The 17,135-nt window shown below is 39.2% G+C and overlaps 1 protein-coding gene across 1 annotated transcript in view; it reads left to right on the forward strand.

Annotated features, from left to right (window-relative positions):
- Nucleotides 1–1,879: 1,879 nt before the first annotated feature.
- The window catches only part of LOC138028506 (A disintegrin and metalloproteinase with thrombospondin motifs 6-like), a 38,075-nt gene continuing 22,819 nt past the window's right edge, over nucleotides 1,880–17,135 (forward strand). The window contains exons 1-8 of the mRNA XM_068876072.1: nucleotides 1,880–1,952; nucleotides 6,188–6,267; nucleotides 9,187–9,224; nucleotides 9,747–9,819; nucleotides 10,174–10,493; nucleotides 12,273–12,423; nucleotides 12,854–13,032; nucleotides 13,687–13,770. Coding sequence (XP_068732173.1) covers nucleotides 6,201–6,267; nucleotides 9,187–9,224; nucleotides 9,747–9,819; nucleotides 10,174–10,493; nucleotides 12,273–12,423; nucleotides 12,854–13,032; nucleotides 13,687–13,770 — 912 coding nt within the window. The 5' untranslated portion in view covers nucleotides 1,880–1,952; nucleotides 6,188–6,200. The remainder of the gene's footprint in view (nucleotides 1,953–6,187; nucleotides 6,268–9,186; nucleotides 9,225–9,746; nucleotides 9,820–10,173; nucleotides 10,494–12,272; nucleotides 12,424–12,853; nucleotides 13,033–13,686; nucleotides 13,771–17,135) is intronic.

Genomic DNA, 17,135 nt, shown 5'->3' on the forward strand with positions numbered 1-17,135 from the left:
ATCGAAACGTCATAAATTGCTATTGCAAAACACCCTCTTCCCATTTTCCGAGCGTATACCACCACGGACCCGCTGACCCTCCTCCATGTGCAGACGCTTCTAAAAAATCGTTCACATATATTTATGACGCGAGTGCAGTAAAACATGCTGGTAAAACTTCTCCAAAAATAGACCCCTCGAATTCTCCGTTTACTTGTTCGCTTGAGCTAAGTTCAATAATCTCGGTTTTAAAGCGACAAAAGGGATTGTAAATCTTCCTGAAAATCTGTTGTGTGCATTACCTTACATTTTTTCGAACAATTTTGGCAGTAAAATCGACACATGCGGTAAAAGCGCCTCAAATACCTAATCCCAAATACTCTAAAGTTTTGAGGGTAAATGAGAATGATGACGAAAGCGCGGTGATTGTCTCATTCCATTTTGCTGTTGATTACTCCTTAATGGAATTCCTCGCTCTTTCTCGTATCACTGACTATTGAAGAATTGAAGTTAGGCCAAAGTCAAGCTGTAGGTTACTCCTTTATACCATATAATATAGAGCTTCAGATGAACACCAACGAAGATTAAAAAAATAAAAAGACAAAATACAAATCGCTTCCTTTGGCGACATCTTTGAAAAAACGACCTCGTAAATACTCGCTTGGCTTTCAATTGACCACCGCTATTCATTGGCACTTTCATGAGTAGTTACTCTGACAACAACTGATAAGGACTGACGATGCAAATGAAGAAATGCCAAGTTTTCAATATCACCCAATCAGTAGAAAGATTAAGCCGGATCAAGTTCACAAAAAAACGACAAACTTTAGGCTGATGGGTTTTGCCAAAAATCAAGGAACGTTTTATTGTCGGATTGTGTTTCAGCTGTTATCTACGAATATCCAACAACTTTTTAAAACTGAAGAGAGACAAGATAGAAAGCTATAGATTAAGAAAATTATTATTGTGGAAGAAGCGGCCTCTCGTTTGCTATTTCAAGTAAACGTGATAATAAATCTCCCTAAAATCACTGTGGGCAGCTGGAACAACCGACAAGCAAAGAACTTGATACAACAGAGGGGATTACTTCCACTTATTATTTTGCCACAGTGACAATTCAGGATTTATCTTTATCTGGTGAATAAGTACTATCGACGGCTCGTCTGAAAGACACGAATATGCGGGATGATGTTAACAGATAAATACAATATCTGTCGAGAAGATCTGTATCAGAAGGTGTTTACAATAGTGAATAAACCGATGCAATCTCCTTCGAAGATTCGCGGTATCTGAGTTAACAAATGAATCTGATTTGGTAGGTTACTGGTATTTTTTTCCAAAGTCATTTTGCAACAAGAATAAAGAATGCCAATAAGAATTGTACCGTTTATCTCCATCAAAGAATCTTACACATGTACTCTGATCAGACTAATTCCTTCCTTAAAACTGGCCCTTTGTCAGGATAAAAAAGAAAATATATATTACTGGCTCCTCACCAAAGACTGCTTTTACATTTTTAATGTGTGTAACTTCAATTTCATCTATGACTTCTCTCAACAAAAAAGACTAACAACAAGATACGAAACAAGACCTTAGTTTAAAAGCACTTCCCATGCAAATGTCTACAACAAAGTTAAAAAGAGATAACTTTATATCACCCTTCGTTCTTTATCATTTGAGGGGAAGTTATTCTCTCTCATAAATTGACACCTCAATGAAGTTACTTTGTTTACAAGACGTCAGTCAATGACGGAAATTGCGAACAAACCGTTGCAATTAAGGTACCACGAAAAGGATAAACTTCATCCAAAATTCAACACGATCCAATTTTCATCTCACGCTAGCTCATGAATAATTCTTTTATTTCATCCACGACAGTGAATTCTTCGCTTCAATTCTTTTCAATATTTTTTACTTCATGTATTCCAGCATCCGCGCAAAACCATTGTGACTGCATATGCGACAAAATGTAGGTAAGAGCATATACAACGATTGATCTCTTCACCATTCATGTAGAAATATGGCTGTTATCTTGGGTCTTTTAAAATAATAAATAAGACTACAACGGAAAGGCGTACAAAATATTTGACCGTGCTACAATTGTAGGCTTATGTTTTTGTTTTTCTAAGTGGAAAGTCACCGATAAAGAGTGTTTATCATAGTGAAGTAGCCAGCAATTTATATTGTTTTTATATTGGATAAGATTTCACCTTTGAAAGGTTGATTGTTTTTAAAGCTTATTGTTTTTAAACTAGTTAAACATCCGTTATCCATCTTTGTTCGCTACAAAGTGACAACCATACCTCTCACACAAAAGACAGAGCTTGCTAACTGAGTAGATCGCCTTTTTCCTGAGCTGAACGAGTATCTGAGTAATCTTTGTTGAAAGGATTGCTTGGTTAACACATAAAGTTCCTCTCAATTACACAGGAAGGTGGGTAAGTCATACACATGCAAGATTGGTTGATCTTTACACCAATTCCGAAAGTCAAACCTCTCTGCGAGTCTACTATTCAAAATTGATCGATCCACTTTCTACAGCGACAAAATCTTTTCTTCTATTATGCCTCAGTTTGTAATACCACATAGACGTTTTTACTCCAATTCAACCTATAGAGACTTCAGGAAAATACTCTCAAGCATGCATGTCCACTCACCAGTGAGGTATCATGACCACGGCACTTCATTGTTTGTATGGATTTAAAACAAAAAGAAGAATTGCGCCGAATAAAAATTCATTCATAACTGTCATCATTACTGGTCCGAAAGAAACTAATTTGAATTTCCAATAATTTAGGGGATGGTTATAATTGTCACAGCTTTTTTTACCGACAATAAACACTTAATAGTCCACTTAGTCAGTTTTGCTTTCTATTTCTTTGTCTTAATTATGGCCAGCGCTCCTGTTCCACACTAAAGAATTTTTACAAATTCTTATAGAATTGAAAAGTGGTGTACCGTCGGTATGGCGGTACAGACATGGTAACATCGGTCATAAGGCATCTCGAAAATCTATCAAATGATCAGTTGTGCGAAAGATCAGAAATACCCTGGTATACCTGATATGACTGGAAATGCCCAGATGAAATACCAACCTACAAAGATCGCGTCGGTACGCAGCTACTATAACGGCTCTCGGGATTGGCTCAGAAAACAAACAACCAATCAATGATGGACCCTAACCCTAAAACTAATAGAGCTGCGTCCAAAAGGGATCTAATTAAATTAGTGGTTGTAAAGAGCTGGGTCAAAGATCATCATCATCATCACCATCACTTTACTGAAAGGGACAGTGTCACGCTATTTCAGTCAAACTTCAAAACACTAAAATACGTCTTTGCAACAATCAAGACCAAAAACACATAACGGTCTAGTTTTGTTGCCAACAACATTTGAAGTGCACTGAAGCTATTCTTTGTTATTTGCATCCATGGATGGAGAGAATGAAAATGGATTAAACCTTAAAACTGGTCACTTTTTTTTTCACGTTTGGAGATGGTGTCCGCAGAAAGTCGCCAAAAATTAAATAAGAATAGCTCTTTGTGCAATTAATATATTTCATATCTTGTCAGTGGGTTGTCAGGAATGTTGTATGTGTGAGCTTAAGTATTAACTTAGATTTTTACCCAGTTTTTTTTTTCCTGAAAGCAACAAATTTAGCATGACAGAGCCCTTTTAAGTCTAATGATAACACAGTCGAACACAAGTGCTCTACTAATTGGGAAGAGCACCCGTCGTTCCAACAACGTCCAATCAAATCGGATGTTTGTCCTCGACAAGAGGAGACAACAGGAGTACGTAACCCAGAAAAAATCCTCTCGGAAAAAATTAAAGTACAGGACCAACAAGCTAAAGTCGCACGTAGCATCGACTCCAGGCCACACTAGTGAGGGCACTGGGGAAGGAATGTTAACGGTAGCCATGCACTGGACTTGACAACTATATTGTACTGAAGTGTTTTTGTTAGCCTGCAGAGCAAGCGTTTTTTTGGGAGGCGTACGCTTGTTCGTAATGGGCCGCCATTTTGAAAGCACACAGCCGGTAGAGGATTGTACTGTCCTCCTCTCACTGAGTTCGATTTTCTTGACTCGCCTCAGGCCTCTGTTAGTCTCGCTATCCAAGATGTCTGCCGATAATTCTTCCCAAAACAACAATACGCCTGCTTTGCAGGCTATGTTTTTGTGTAAAAAGAAGGCGTACGTTTATTCAAACAGCACTTCAACACTTCTAGTTCAACAACGGAAAGTTTTTTTTTTCCATATGATCCACATGAGGGTTAGCCCTCGTAATGAAGTCAAACAAGGACATTAGAAAATTCTGACCAGGGATAGGAATTGAACTCTCGTCCTCCGGATTAGTTCCAAGGTCAAAAAGGAGCGAGTTGTGGGTATTTGAGATGTCATTTCACTGCCCGACTGGTAGTCAACTTGATCAGAATTATCGATGATTGCCATGACCCTGGCTAGCCTTCGTGCAGTGTTGTTCCTCAGTGATACATCTTTGATGTCTTTTCGATGTCTTGCTCACTTTTCCCGACCACCCACAAAGCGTCTAGTTTTACAAGAACAGCTTTGGTTTACTTTCACTACCGTGTGGTTGATGTTTCCCTGTCTCGTCGTAGCTGAGTGTTTTGACTTTTTTTTAAAGTACTGGTCATAGTCCACGAATTCGTCCAGATGTTTACCCCAAATATGGCTACTGAGTCACTATAAATTTCAGCAAATAAAGCTGGAATCAAAGTAAGCTAATTGTTCTAGAATTATCGTTAAACTATTATTCACCAATAAACAGACTACTGGTAGTCTTAACCAGCGGGATGCTAGTTCTCCGCAAGACTTGTTATTTTATGAACAGCAATGATATCATTATAGTCAATGTCGAAGGATTCGTTCATTCTTTTGTTTGCGTCAAAGTTAAGTTACTGCACGCGCAGCTTGAAGACGGAACTGATACTTGACGATAACAAAATAAAATGAAAAAAAATGGAAACATGGCAAGGAAATTTTAAACATTTTCTAAAGCAAGTAAGTACATTTTTCTTTTATTCGAACGATTGCAAAGGGTAAGACGTGATATTGAACTGGAGAAATTTTAGCCACAGAGAATATTTTGTGCTGTTACTTTAAAGAAATGTCGCAAAATTTCAATGTCATATTTCTCGCTTCGCTCAGCCCTACTGAGTACTCCCAGAGTGTTAACGTTTTCACAGTCCTCGACTACGACTTTAAATGACACGATTTCTTAAAATAAATGACGCATTTTTCTAGCGGAAAGTAGCAAAAACCTGAAGGTTTGTTTGTTTCCATTCGGAAAACGGTTAAACTCTGTTTCCTGTGATTCTGTGCTTAAAACGAAATAACCGTTTTGATGCAATTGTACTTTCAAGTGCCGTTTTCTGTACATTTAGGTCTCCACAATAACAATAATAACGAAGCTGATCGGTCGTTGGTTTGTTTAAGCCATGCAGAACTCCTGAGTTCTGTTTACCTAATAATAGACTGTATGACAAATAAAGCTACCAAAAGTAAACTGCTCTTGGCCCAGGAATAGTTTGATACGGTGCCCAGTCAGCAAAGAATTTCTTTTTCAATTGGATTCTTGTACAACTTGTCGCATACCGATGCAATGCATATCAATCATGTATCTATCTGTTACAAAGTGTAATACCAAAGGAGTCACACCGATTGCCCATTACTAACCAATCATCATTAAACATTGCGATTGGTGTCAAGCAAAAGTTGATGGCCGTTATAATCGCTCGGAGTTTTCAGTCAATTCGGTGTCATATAGGTGGCTTGATAACTCTATAGATCTGTTTCGTAAATGGCGCGAACTTTTACATCGTTCGTTACTGTGTAACGGTCCAATAAGTTTCCCGCTAAAAGTTTCATTTTGTCTGATTATTTCATTGTTCTACATAAAATTAAGTCGGTTACTTATTGAGTGTTCTTTTATTGGTAGTTGGCTCCAGACCAATTAGAAAAAGGCAAAGAAGTAAAATACAACGTACATTCAGAACAAAGTCAGTACAGCTTATGTGTTACTGAGAGACGATTCGACCACAGTGTTTAGACTGTTTCTCAGAGCTTTCAAAGCGGAACTGATTTGAGGTAGAAATGATAAAAGAATGCCTTCATATTTCAAAAAAGTAGCATCTTTTCTAGCCTGCAAAAAAAGTTTACATAATTATGCACTTTTTATTTTTCAGTTATCCTTTGCAAATGGCACCCAAAGAGAAACATTCCATAGAAGTCGTTATCTGCTGCCTTATTAGCACTGTCCTTTCCGGTAAGTTAACTCATTTAGTATTTTTCCTGAGAGGCAATATCGCGGAAGTTCTATTTCTTTCTAGTCAGACGCCTCAATTTATATCGCTAGTTTTTCCCCGGAGTAAAAACCTCTCGTGAATCATGGAGGAATATTTCAAATGAATCTTCCCTACCTTCAAAAGCTTTCGTAAAAAGTGAAAAATGCTGTCACTGCTGGTTATAAGAGATCAGAATCGCGAAAAAAAATATTTTTTAAGATTCATCCCCTTCGAATTCCTGCGACAAAGGGCAGTTTCTCGATAACTGCTCTTTTAATGCTGCGCGCTTCCCGTTGGTTTTGCATCGGTTGGACGTTGACAGTCAATGACAAAACAAATAAATAAAGCAAACAAAAGGAAAACTCGCGCCATTTTCTTAACTGCCCTTGACTTGATTTCAGTTAATGGTTCTTGCTCTTCGTTGACCAACATCTTCATTACAAGGCCACTGACTCTTCTGTACTAAAATGACGAAATCAGCCATTAACAATGATTTATTTCCACAACAATTCAATTATGAATAAAAATTCGGCTTTGGCCACAGAAGCCAGAAAAAAATAAAATTTTAATTCAGTACAACAGAGCGATTGATTAACGAATGTTCTTGTCTCCCCGGGTACTCTTATTTTTCAAAGACAACTTTGAAGCCCGTAAATAGAATAGCTACAGAGCGGTTTTCTATTGAGTGTCGAAAGTAATTAGCAAATTGCTTTGGTTTTGCATTACTTCACTCAGTGATTGGTTCAAAATTCTCGCGCCACTTTTTCAACGAATCGTGGCTCGCGCGTGCACATTTTTTCGCGCTTTGTGTCGGCTATTTGTAATAACTTCGAGTTTTGATTGGTTTACTGGATTGTGTCCGTCCCTTTTCGATTGGCCAAAGTAATTACTTTGGTTTTGGTTTTGGTTTTGGTTTTACGAAACTGGATTGATAGTCGCTCTAACTAAATTGTGCAGGGTAGTGATCATAAGGACTAAAGGGTGGCCGTTATCCGTCGCTTAGCTCCCCCCTTCTCCAAATATTTTTTGCAGTCAATTTGGATTCAATTAATGCCTACTATTGTTACTGCGCATACGTTCTGCTCATCTCGAGATACTTGGATTTCCTATCGGCGGTACTTATTAATACAGAGATATTTTTTGCGCGGTTCAAAACTATGCAGAGAAAACAGAACTTGGCAAGTGCTCTTGGTATCCAAAAAGAAAATTGGGAGTAACCATGCATTTTTCAGAGAGAATTAATTAAGCTTCAATTTGGAACAGAACGCCATACAATGTTTGTATTTTAAAGCTTTTTACAAATATTTTTGATTAAATATCTTCGAAAAATGCGTAGTTACCCTAATTTTCTTTTTGGATTTCAATAACACTTGTTAAGATCTGCTTTTTCCGCATATTCAGCACCGTCCTTATGGAGGCTCGAAAGGGTTTTCAGCTGAGCGTGCGCGCGTAAGCCACACACACAATTCTAAAAGCTGCTCACGTCAGCTCATCGTTCGAAATGGGTCACAAGAAATAAAACAAAACCGCTAATTTCGCTTACCTTTTTTCTAATTCCTATATATATGGAATATAAATAGACATCTCCTATTCACGAAAACTACGAGAATTCTACACAAACGGTCTAATAGACGCGTACGGACTCGAATGAGCGAGTGACGCATGCGTGAATGCTGATCTTGTAGCCCCCTCATTTTCCTGATTTTGCAACTTAACTCGTTTATATCTCTGCTTCCGGACGGTAAATTTTTTTCATTTTTTGCATGTCAGCTTAGTATAATTTAAAACGTTTGTCTTTCAAATTTAAAACAATTCCGTAGGTGAAAAAAAAAAGTTAGAGACATTTCAAAGAAACTGATTTTTCTGAAAAACTGGCCTACAGATTTTGTTGAATTTTAAATATTTTAGAGATTATTTCTAGCATAATTTGGTGATAAGTTGATTTTAAAAAGGCTCAAAGAAATGCCTTACATCGTTGCCATGGTAACTATATTTTGGAGGAAAATATCATGTGAGAAATCTGTGATGGCTACCTAATACCCTGGCCAAATTTCGTCTTGATATGATTACCCTAACTGTATCTACGGACAGAATATGTTTAATTGTTTGACAAAACGAGAATCTATTTCAAGCCTCCTTAATTAAAACTGAGATGTCATCTTTGTCTGTCAGCGCAAGAGAAAACCTCAGGATAATGTCACAGTTAAGACCCACCCAACGTCAGTTTGAGCACCGCAAAAAAAGAACATTGAGATGGCTAGATCTTGATAATAAATTTAAATGGCTAAAAATACAAACAAAACTGCTCATTTCATTACAAAATGCCCGTGATTCGTATCACTTACAAGTTGCTTGCTACCTTGATAATCGCGCAAGGTCTTTTGTCATTCTTCACTGGTAAGTTAGTTGATGTATGTTGACAAAATGCAAGTTTACAAGGAACTTAAATCAAGGGAAAAGAATATCAGCAGCGACATAATTTCTTATCAAGAGAATCACATGGTTGCGGCAGTTTTTTCTGCTCAGCAGACGAGATCGGATGGTTTAAAGCCTTACTAGCGGAACAGCATCGGACGGTTACTTAAGACGAGACAGAGGCGCTCTAAATATATTCCCTATATCCAATGTTGAACCACTGAACGTTGTATTACCGAGCTTTAGAACAGTTAGTAGAAGCAAACTGTTATTACGAATGTAACAATCACGGTATTGACCAACAACCTGAAAACTTTTGAATTTCAATTGCTGAGATTTGCCGTGACTAGGATACGATAAGATGTCAAAAGCGAAAAAGGATTTAATCCTACAAGAGTTGAGAGCTGTATTTCCAACATAGCTATATTTTCCTAAGTCAATGACAATGAAAAACGACTTTTTTGTCAATCGTTTGCCGTTTTCAGGAGCACTTAGTTACAAGTTGGCAACGTCTGAAAATGAGGTATGGAATCGTGAATGTCACCTTTACTGTCTTTTTGAACACAAAAAAAGTTGTAAAGAACTACTTTTGAACATTTAGTTTCTTTGTAAATAGAATAGCAATAGCAATCTTGTTAAAATGTTCTTCTTGTAAGCCAGGGGAGAAGGTATCACGTACACATTTCTGAAATCTGCGGAAAAATTGTTTTTTTTTTGCGCGGCAAGATGTTTTCATCGTAAACATAGGTCTATCGATGAAAATGTGGCCCAGTTTGATGCGCAAGTAAGTGTCAGTATAAACAATTTAAAACAAAACAACGAGCCCCACAAGAGTGAATTAGATAAGTGTTTTTCTATCAATTTGTGGTCTTGCCCAAACACAGTCACAAATGGACTAATATTTTACGCGCGAAAACAAACAAAAGGGCCGCCACTTTAACCAATCAGGAGAAGCCTGACTGCTTCTGTCATGTTTTTTAAGGGCCATGACTAATAAGGCAACCGGCTTTCATAAACTTCTAAGGAAAACACCCTTTACTTTCAGACCATAAAATTACATCATGGAATGACCAAAGAAGAAATAAAGCTATATTTTGGGGCTGACAGTCATAAAGAAGGTAAGCCTTTAGAAAATATATAATATTTTCCATTTCCTTGCGAGGCCTTAATTTTCTTTGTTTGGAGAGGAACATCATTGGTTTTAACATAATTTGTTTAGAATTTGAAGTGATTATTATTGTTTTTGCTTTGCTTTTCCAACACCTTCAGCTACCAATACGCATAACTCGCTTATGAAGGAAAGTGAGACATTCATAACGATGGAGAATACAATGATACACCTTGAGTGTTAGCATTGAGTTATCGGATTACCTGCTTAACTGTTCAGAAGCATAGGCTACATGAAATTATTCAACTAGTGTAATCAACATTTTCTACTTACCATTTTCTTTTAATTATGGAATTTAATGTAGTTCCAGAATATGACGTAACCAGACCTTTCCGAGCCGATGAATCTGGAACATTTCTAAGCTACAAGCTTCATGGGCATGCGCGTTGGAAAAGAGATGCTGATAAACCAGATGTCTTATACTATAAAATAGAAGCATTCGGATTGTCGCTTCATTTAAATCTAACCACACCAAGTACTCTTTTCCGGCCTGGTTTGGTGGTGGAGACGTTTCATAAGAACAAGAGCAAGACATACAGTGAGCTTCCACACACAGCTTTCTTTAATGGACACGTGATCTCGGATCCCAATTCTGTTGTTGCTATCAGTAACCACAATGGCTTGGTAGGTGTTTAAGTTTCCGTCTGAGTTTGCTTATGTGACCGACACGTATTGAATTTTGTATTGTTTGCCTTAATTATACAAATTGTCTCGTCGTTTAACTTTGCGAGGTCATAGCTTAAAACTGAAGTTGTCCCCCCACCCCCCCCCCCCCCTCACCGAAATGTTTTGTCATTGAAATTGCATTTCATGATCATGGCATCGAAGCTGATTTAAGAAATGCACGTATTTCAGTTATCCCACTTAAGACCAGTTACGAATTTCAAATATTAATTCTAATAAACCTAATATGAAACAGGGTTTTTGTCTAGCCTGTTGGATTTCTGGACATTGATTCATCCGGGTAAATGTTCTAAGTTCCGCGTGAATAAAGATTGCTCCTTATAGTATAACCTGTCAACCCAGTCTCCACCCAAATAATGCATACAGTCTACAACGGTAACCGAAGCCTGTTAATGTAGAGTGTCTAGATTTTCATTTCATTATGATCGCGGTTGCTCTAGGGGCTTGAAGGTTGTTCAAGGTGTTGGTGATGTCATGTTTCCAGAAATGCGGAAAATTAGATGTTGGTCCAATCTTGACACCCAACACAAAGTGTCCCTTTAAGTCTAACACCTTTGCAAAGTATTTGCTAGGTTGGCATTGTTTTTAGCTTAGGATACATGAAGCTGTTTATCCTCCCTTGAGGAGCAGCATTTGCGGTACAATTTGTGACGTAATTAATTGTTCGGCACTTTATTAAGGACGGTGGCTACTATTGCTATTGCGCATACGTTCTGCGCATCTAGAGATACTCGGATTTCCTATCCGTGGTGCTTACTAATACATTGATAGTTTTGCGCGGTTTAAAACTATCCGGAGAAAGTAGATCTTAGTAAGTACTCTTGGTATCCAAAAAGAAAATTGGGGGTAACCATGCATTTTTGAGAGATAATTAAGCTTCAATTTGAGAAAGAATGCCATACATTGCTTTGTATTTTAAAGCTTTTTACAAATATTATTCATCAATTATCTTTGAAAAACGCGTTGGTTACCCCCAATTTTCTTTTTAGATGTCAATAACACTTGTTAAGATCTACAATTCCCGGATAATCATAAACCGGGGCAAAAATACCTTTGAATTAGTAGGCACCGTCCTTAAGCACGCAAAGATTTTGAACCACGGACCGCAACCGGAAGTGAGCTGTTTTCCCTTTTAACTTGTCTTGTCACTACCACCTTTACATTGCTAAGTATCGTTCCTCCATTAGAGATCATTAGGTTAAAAATCTGGGAGACACTATTGTTCTTACATGCGAAATGTTCAATTCCGGTTACCGTCCCTGGATAAAAACGTCGCGTGCTTCAACTCCCTATTGTCTGTATTCCGAGACACCAGTGATGTTGAAAAGAGCAGGACGACGACCACGAGTAGGGGTTTCCGTTCTGAGCACGCGCACTTCGATAAATGTCGGACTCCAAACGTTATGCGCATGCCCAGTATCGAAAACTCGTACTCGTCCTCGGCCTCCGATCTAATAGTCCCTAATAATTCAGCCGTGAACACACGCATTCCGTTCTTGAACAAGCGAGTCTTTGAAGTCATTTTCTCCTCAATCTAGCATTTCGCTCTGGCTTCAAGCAACAGCCCTCTCACTCTTTGGTTAATAATGTAAACAAGCTACATAAATGGCCTTTATTTACCATTGTAGACAGTAAAGATTATTAGGCGGGAGATTGGATTGAATCTGTTGATGAAACTTACTCTAAAAAAATCACGTTTCTTTGTTAATTCGTTTATAGAAAGGATTTGTCAATTTTATGGAGGATACTTTCTTCATACAGCCTTTGCCCGATCACCTGGCAACACATGGTGCATCGCTGGGCGGATCTCGACCCCACATCATTTACAAACGATCCTTGAATACCGTAAAAAGTAAATGTGATCAGAAAGGTTTGTTAAGCGATTTGCTTCATTTTTGTCTTGTTTCATGCAAAGTGTAAAGTTGAAACAGAATGACTCTACCGCACGATATAAGATTCGAAGATCTTAATTAACCTCTTTGAAAATGTTTAGAGCAAAATGCGTCGACTCCTGAGATTGTTTACAAAACAAAGAATCGCAGAAGTATCGCAGAAGACAAAACTTTACACGGTTAAAATTAGCTTGGAAAAAGTTATCCGGGAGATTATTTTTGTGTAAACAATAGATATCCCAAGCAGGTGAACAAGCAATAACTTTTAAAAAGCTCTGACACTTAAAAGACTCTTGCGCACGTATACATCTAGCCAGACTGATTCGCAAATGCGGGGCGATCTGTTTTGGTTGTACTGGCTCTTTAACTCATCATTAACTATACTTTGTTATCTTGTCCGAAACACAGAAGTACGAGCAAAGAGAAGTATCTCCACAGAACACGAAACAAGGAACAGTAACTTTAGGAAGGCAAGCTCCTATAAAGAAAAATACTTAGAGGTCAGGATAGTTGCGGACCATCTTTATCTCCAAAAATTCAACAATGACCAAGAGGCAACCGAGACACTTCTAACACTAGCTCACATGGTAAGTATGGCCCGGCTGTAAGGCTTCGTTCACGCGGTTTTGGTGAGGTCAATGGACCTCTTTAGCTTGTACGTTTTGTTTTCCCATTTCAGACCACGTGATGTTACTCTTTCAAATGTCGTCTTCTGCACGTGCATATGAATGCATAACTTATATAAAAACAAAAAGAATTCCCTTGGGAACATGATGTGGTCTGAAATGGGAAAACAAAACGTACAAGCTAAAGAGGTCCATTAACGTTCATTTCTATCATCAATGAGAAATCGCAAGCGACCGAAAAAGGACGTCGTATCATTGCGTACTGCTTTGAAAGAGACTTGAAAGAAACGATCATCGAGTTGTCGGTGTATGCAACAGTCAAATGGTGCATGATGTTTGGAGCCTGGAGAAATGATAATTCCACGATTATTGTAAGCTATAACACAAGTATGCCTGCAGCGAAAGAGGGATTCGTTACCATGGCGAATGGTTCAAAGGGGGTAAATAAAGGTTAAATTTGACTATGACCTTTCGACAACGTTTAGCTCGATTAAGGTGCCACCTTTATGTTAATGCAAAAATTTTTGTGTCTATGGATCGAAATTAATTTGTTCAAGTACGTGTTTACCCCACAGATCTCGTAATTAAATTTTTGCTAACATTTTAACTTTCCAGGTTAATTCAATGTATCATGACAACAGTATTGGAGCGATCAAACTGACACTAGCTGTGGTCAAGATAGACCTACTTAGACATGAGGTAACGATTTACAAATTGAATGTTTGCAAATTGAATGTACTGAAACAAGACACGTCTCGACAGCCTCACTAAAACACGTTCCATGCAAATACCTCTTATTTAGTTGAAAGTCTTTTTGAAAAAATATAAACATTGCGTCCACTTACTTGCCTGAGACTTTGATGATTCCAAATGTTTAATGAAAGGAAAAGCATGCAATGTAACTGTTTCATGCGTTCTCAGTTCTATGTTTACGGGACGCCATGTAGAAATCAACTGCACTATTTTAATAGATACTTGACAGATGATCACTTCACAGATCAGTCACATGATACTGAGGCTATTGAAAACAATATACACTTAATGTATGGTCCTGATGGAAACAGTTAGTTTTGTTTTCCCGAGAGTCCTGAGGACTACTGTAGTTTCCCGAGGGACCAGACATTAAGTGCTTTGTTATATATTCAGACTTTTCCTTCAGCAATCGCAGCAAAACATCCACGGAGGGCAACAACTGCTGAATAATCTGCTGAGTTGTATCCCAGTCGGGATACATTTGAATTTGGTCGAGGGCACGTGACCAAGAATCAACCAATCACAGTGCTCGTTTTGTAGAGTGAAAGTCGAGGTATATAACAACATCTATCGTTACATCCCTTCTCTTATAAGAAAAAAACAATAAACAAACGGAACAAAGGAAAAAAACTTACAACTACATAACAATCAAGTGAATCAATCAAAGCTCAAATCATTTCCAAGAAAAAATTCGCGCCCTTTAAATACGCAGGCGGTCTTACAACTCTTCCAGAGCGGGTTTTGTACCCGGTAGTCTTGTATGAAATCAGGATTGAAGCTGGTAATTCCGGGTTTTTCACAACTGGTATCTCCGGCGGTATCTGAGTTTCTTCTACATAGGGAGACACAGCATGTGACCTCGATCTAGTTGCACTGTAGTCCTCCTTTGTCTTCCGCAGGTGTACTCTATTTCGTCGGTATTGTGCTCCATCTTCAGTGGTGACTTCATATGAGCGTATACCGATTTGTTGATCCCTTCAATGTGCTTCCAGGAGGAATGAACCTCACTGTGTCTCCCTGTTGTAGTTTCGGAAGATCACGGACATCCTTATTATAGTGGGCAACTTGTTTATCCTTAGCAGTCTTGATCTTTTGAGAGAGAGTGTTGTCAACTGCAGGCTGCAGGAGCTGGGGTACTGTGGGCAGTAGGGCTCGCGTTCGTCTGCTCAACAGCTGCATCGCTGGGCTGCTATCCATGCCTTGGGTCGGAGTGTTTCTATACTCCAGGAGGGCAAGAAAGGAGTCAGTTTGTCCCTTTCTGGATATCTTCATGATTATTTTCGCCGACATTAAAGCTGCCTCCACTTTACCATAGCTTTGGGGGTAAGTGGGGGCACTTGTCACATGTTCAAAGTTCGGCGGCTGAATACTTGGAATTCTTCTGAGGATTGGGATTTCAACTTCTGGACGACCGTTCCAGATCTTGTGTTCTCTAGTGCATCAATCTCCCAAAATGAGGAGTAGTAGTCAACCACGCTCAAGTAGTCTCGGCCTCTAAAGTTGAATATATCCAATCCAAGCTTCGTCCAGGGCAAATCTGATGCTTCGTGGGGGACAAACGTTTTCTTGGACTGTTGCCTGTCAAACGTTCGACAGACGTCACAGGTCTCAATGAAGTGCTTGATATCAGCGCTCATCCCTGGCCAATACATGTGTTCTCTTGCTCTAGCCAAGCTGCTGACTACACCTGTGTGGGCGTATAATGTAGCCCATCAATCAACTGGCGCCGAAGAGACTTGGGTATCGCCACTCGCTCTTCACGGAGAATAATTCCCTCTGATGTACTGAGCTCGTCTCTGATTCCAAAGTACGGGGTTATTAGGAGTGATACCTCTTGCTTGGTATCTGGCCAGACAGCTTTGATTACTTTCATTAGCTCCTGTAGAACTTCATCATGTTCTGTGTAGGCTCTGATATGCTGCAAGGTGGTCGGTTTCATTCTGGTATCTTCCATCATGTTGACGCTCTCAAAGTCTTGAGCAGCAGTCTTCTGGCTTTCATCATCGAGTAGATATGCTCGACTCAAGGCGTCTGCTGGAAACATAGCACTTCCTTTGCGATAATGCACAGCTGTATCCGCACGAGCATGCACTGAAGTCGATTGGGGGCCTTGTACAGAGGTTTCTTTAGTATCACTTTTAAGCGGCTTGTGATCTGACTGCAATGTAACCATAGACCACAGCTGACATTTCTTTTTCAACTTGTGCATATCTTGTTTCCGCACCGGTTAATGCACGACTAGCGTAGGCTCTGGGTTGTTCGTCTTGCATGATAGCTGCTCCAGCGCCTTTGTCGCATGCATCACCTTGAAGTGTCAGACCCTTTGAAGCATCAAAGTACTTGAGAACTGGGGCTTGAGTGACAAGGGACTTCCCTTGTTTGACGGCATCGTCGTCTATGTCAGTCCGAAACCAATCAAAATCTTCGAGGGTCAGTTGGCGCAATGGCCCGCAAACATCACTCACATTCGGTAGAAATTCGCTGAGGAAATTGGTGAAACAAATGAATCGTCGGACTCCAGCCATATCAGTAGGAACTGGCAATTCTTGAACTGCTCTAGTTTTGCAGAGATCCGCTTTGAGACCTTCAGCGGTGATCACGTGTCCCATGAATGTTACTTCTTTAGAGCGTAAGTTGACTTTGTCTTTGTTTAACTTGAGGTTCTTCTCCTTGCCTCGCTGCAAAAGCTATAAAAGATTCCTATCATGGTCTTGCAAGGCTTCCTCCTCTGTTGAACCGTCTCCATAGATCATATTGTCATCATGGATTGGTAGCACGCCTTTAAGACAGCGTGGTTGAGTCTCCGCTAAAATACTTCAGGAGCAGAGCTTAGTCCATCGAAATCTGCCAAAAGGTGAATTGAACGTGGTCAGTAGGGAGCCTTCACTATCGAGCTCCACATGCCAGAACCCATTTTTAACATAGCAGTAGGTCTTTTGGGTCCAGACATATTCGGAGCTGTCCATTGGGTTTCCGGGCTGTCACAAGGCTTGAGATCCATTGGGTACGCTCAGTCACTTTTTCGATTATAGACAGGCTCTGTAGTCTCTCTAATTCGTCTTTTCGTCTCCGCGTTATTTATATCAAATGCTATGACACCATGTTTCATGCGTTCTCAGTTATATGTACTCGGGACGCAGTCACATCAGTCACATGATACTGAGGCTATTGAAAACAACATCTATTGTCACAGTAACTGCCAGTTAGGCCGTTTGCAACCGGAGCAAACAGCAGGATAAATTCGAATTTGAGGCAATACACATGAAACTTACTCAAAGCGCGAGAAAATGTAAAAAAAAACTTCCTTTGTC

This window comes from Montipora capricornis, chromosome 13 (genome assembly GCF_036669925.1).
Source record: "Montipora capricornis isolate CH-2021 chromosome 13, ASM3666992v2, whole genome shotgun sequence".
NCBI lineage: Eukaryota > Metazoa > Cnidaria > Anthozoa > Scleractinia > Acroporidae > Montipora > Montipora capricornis.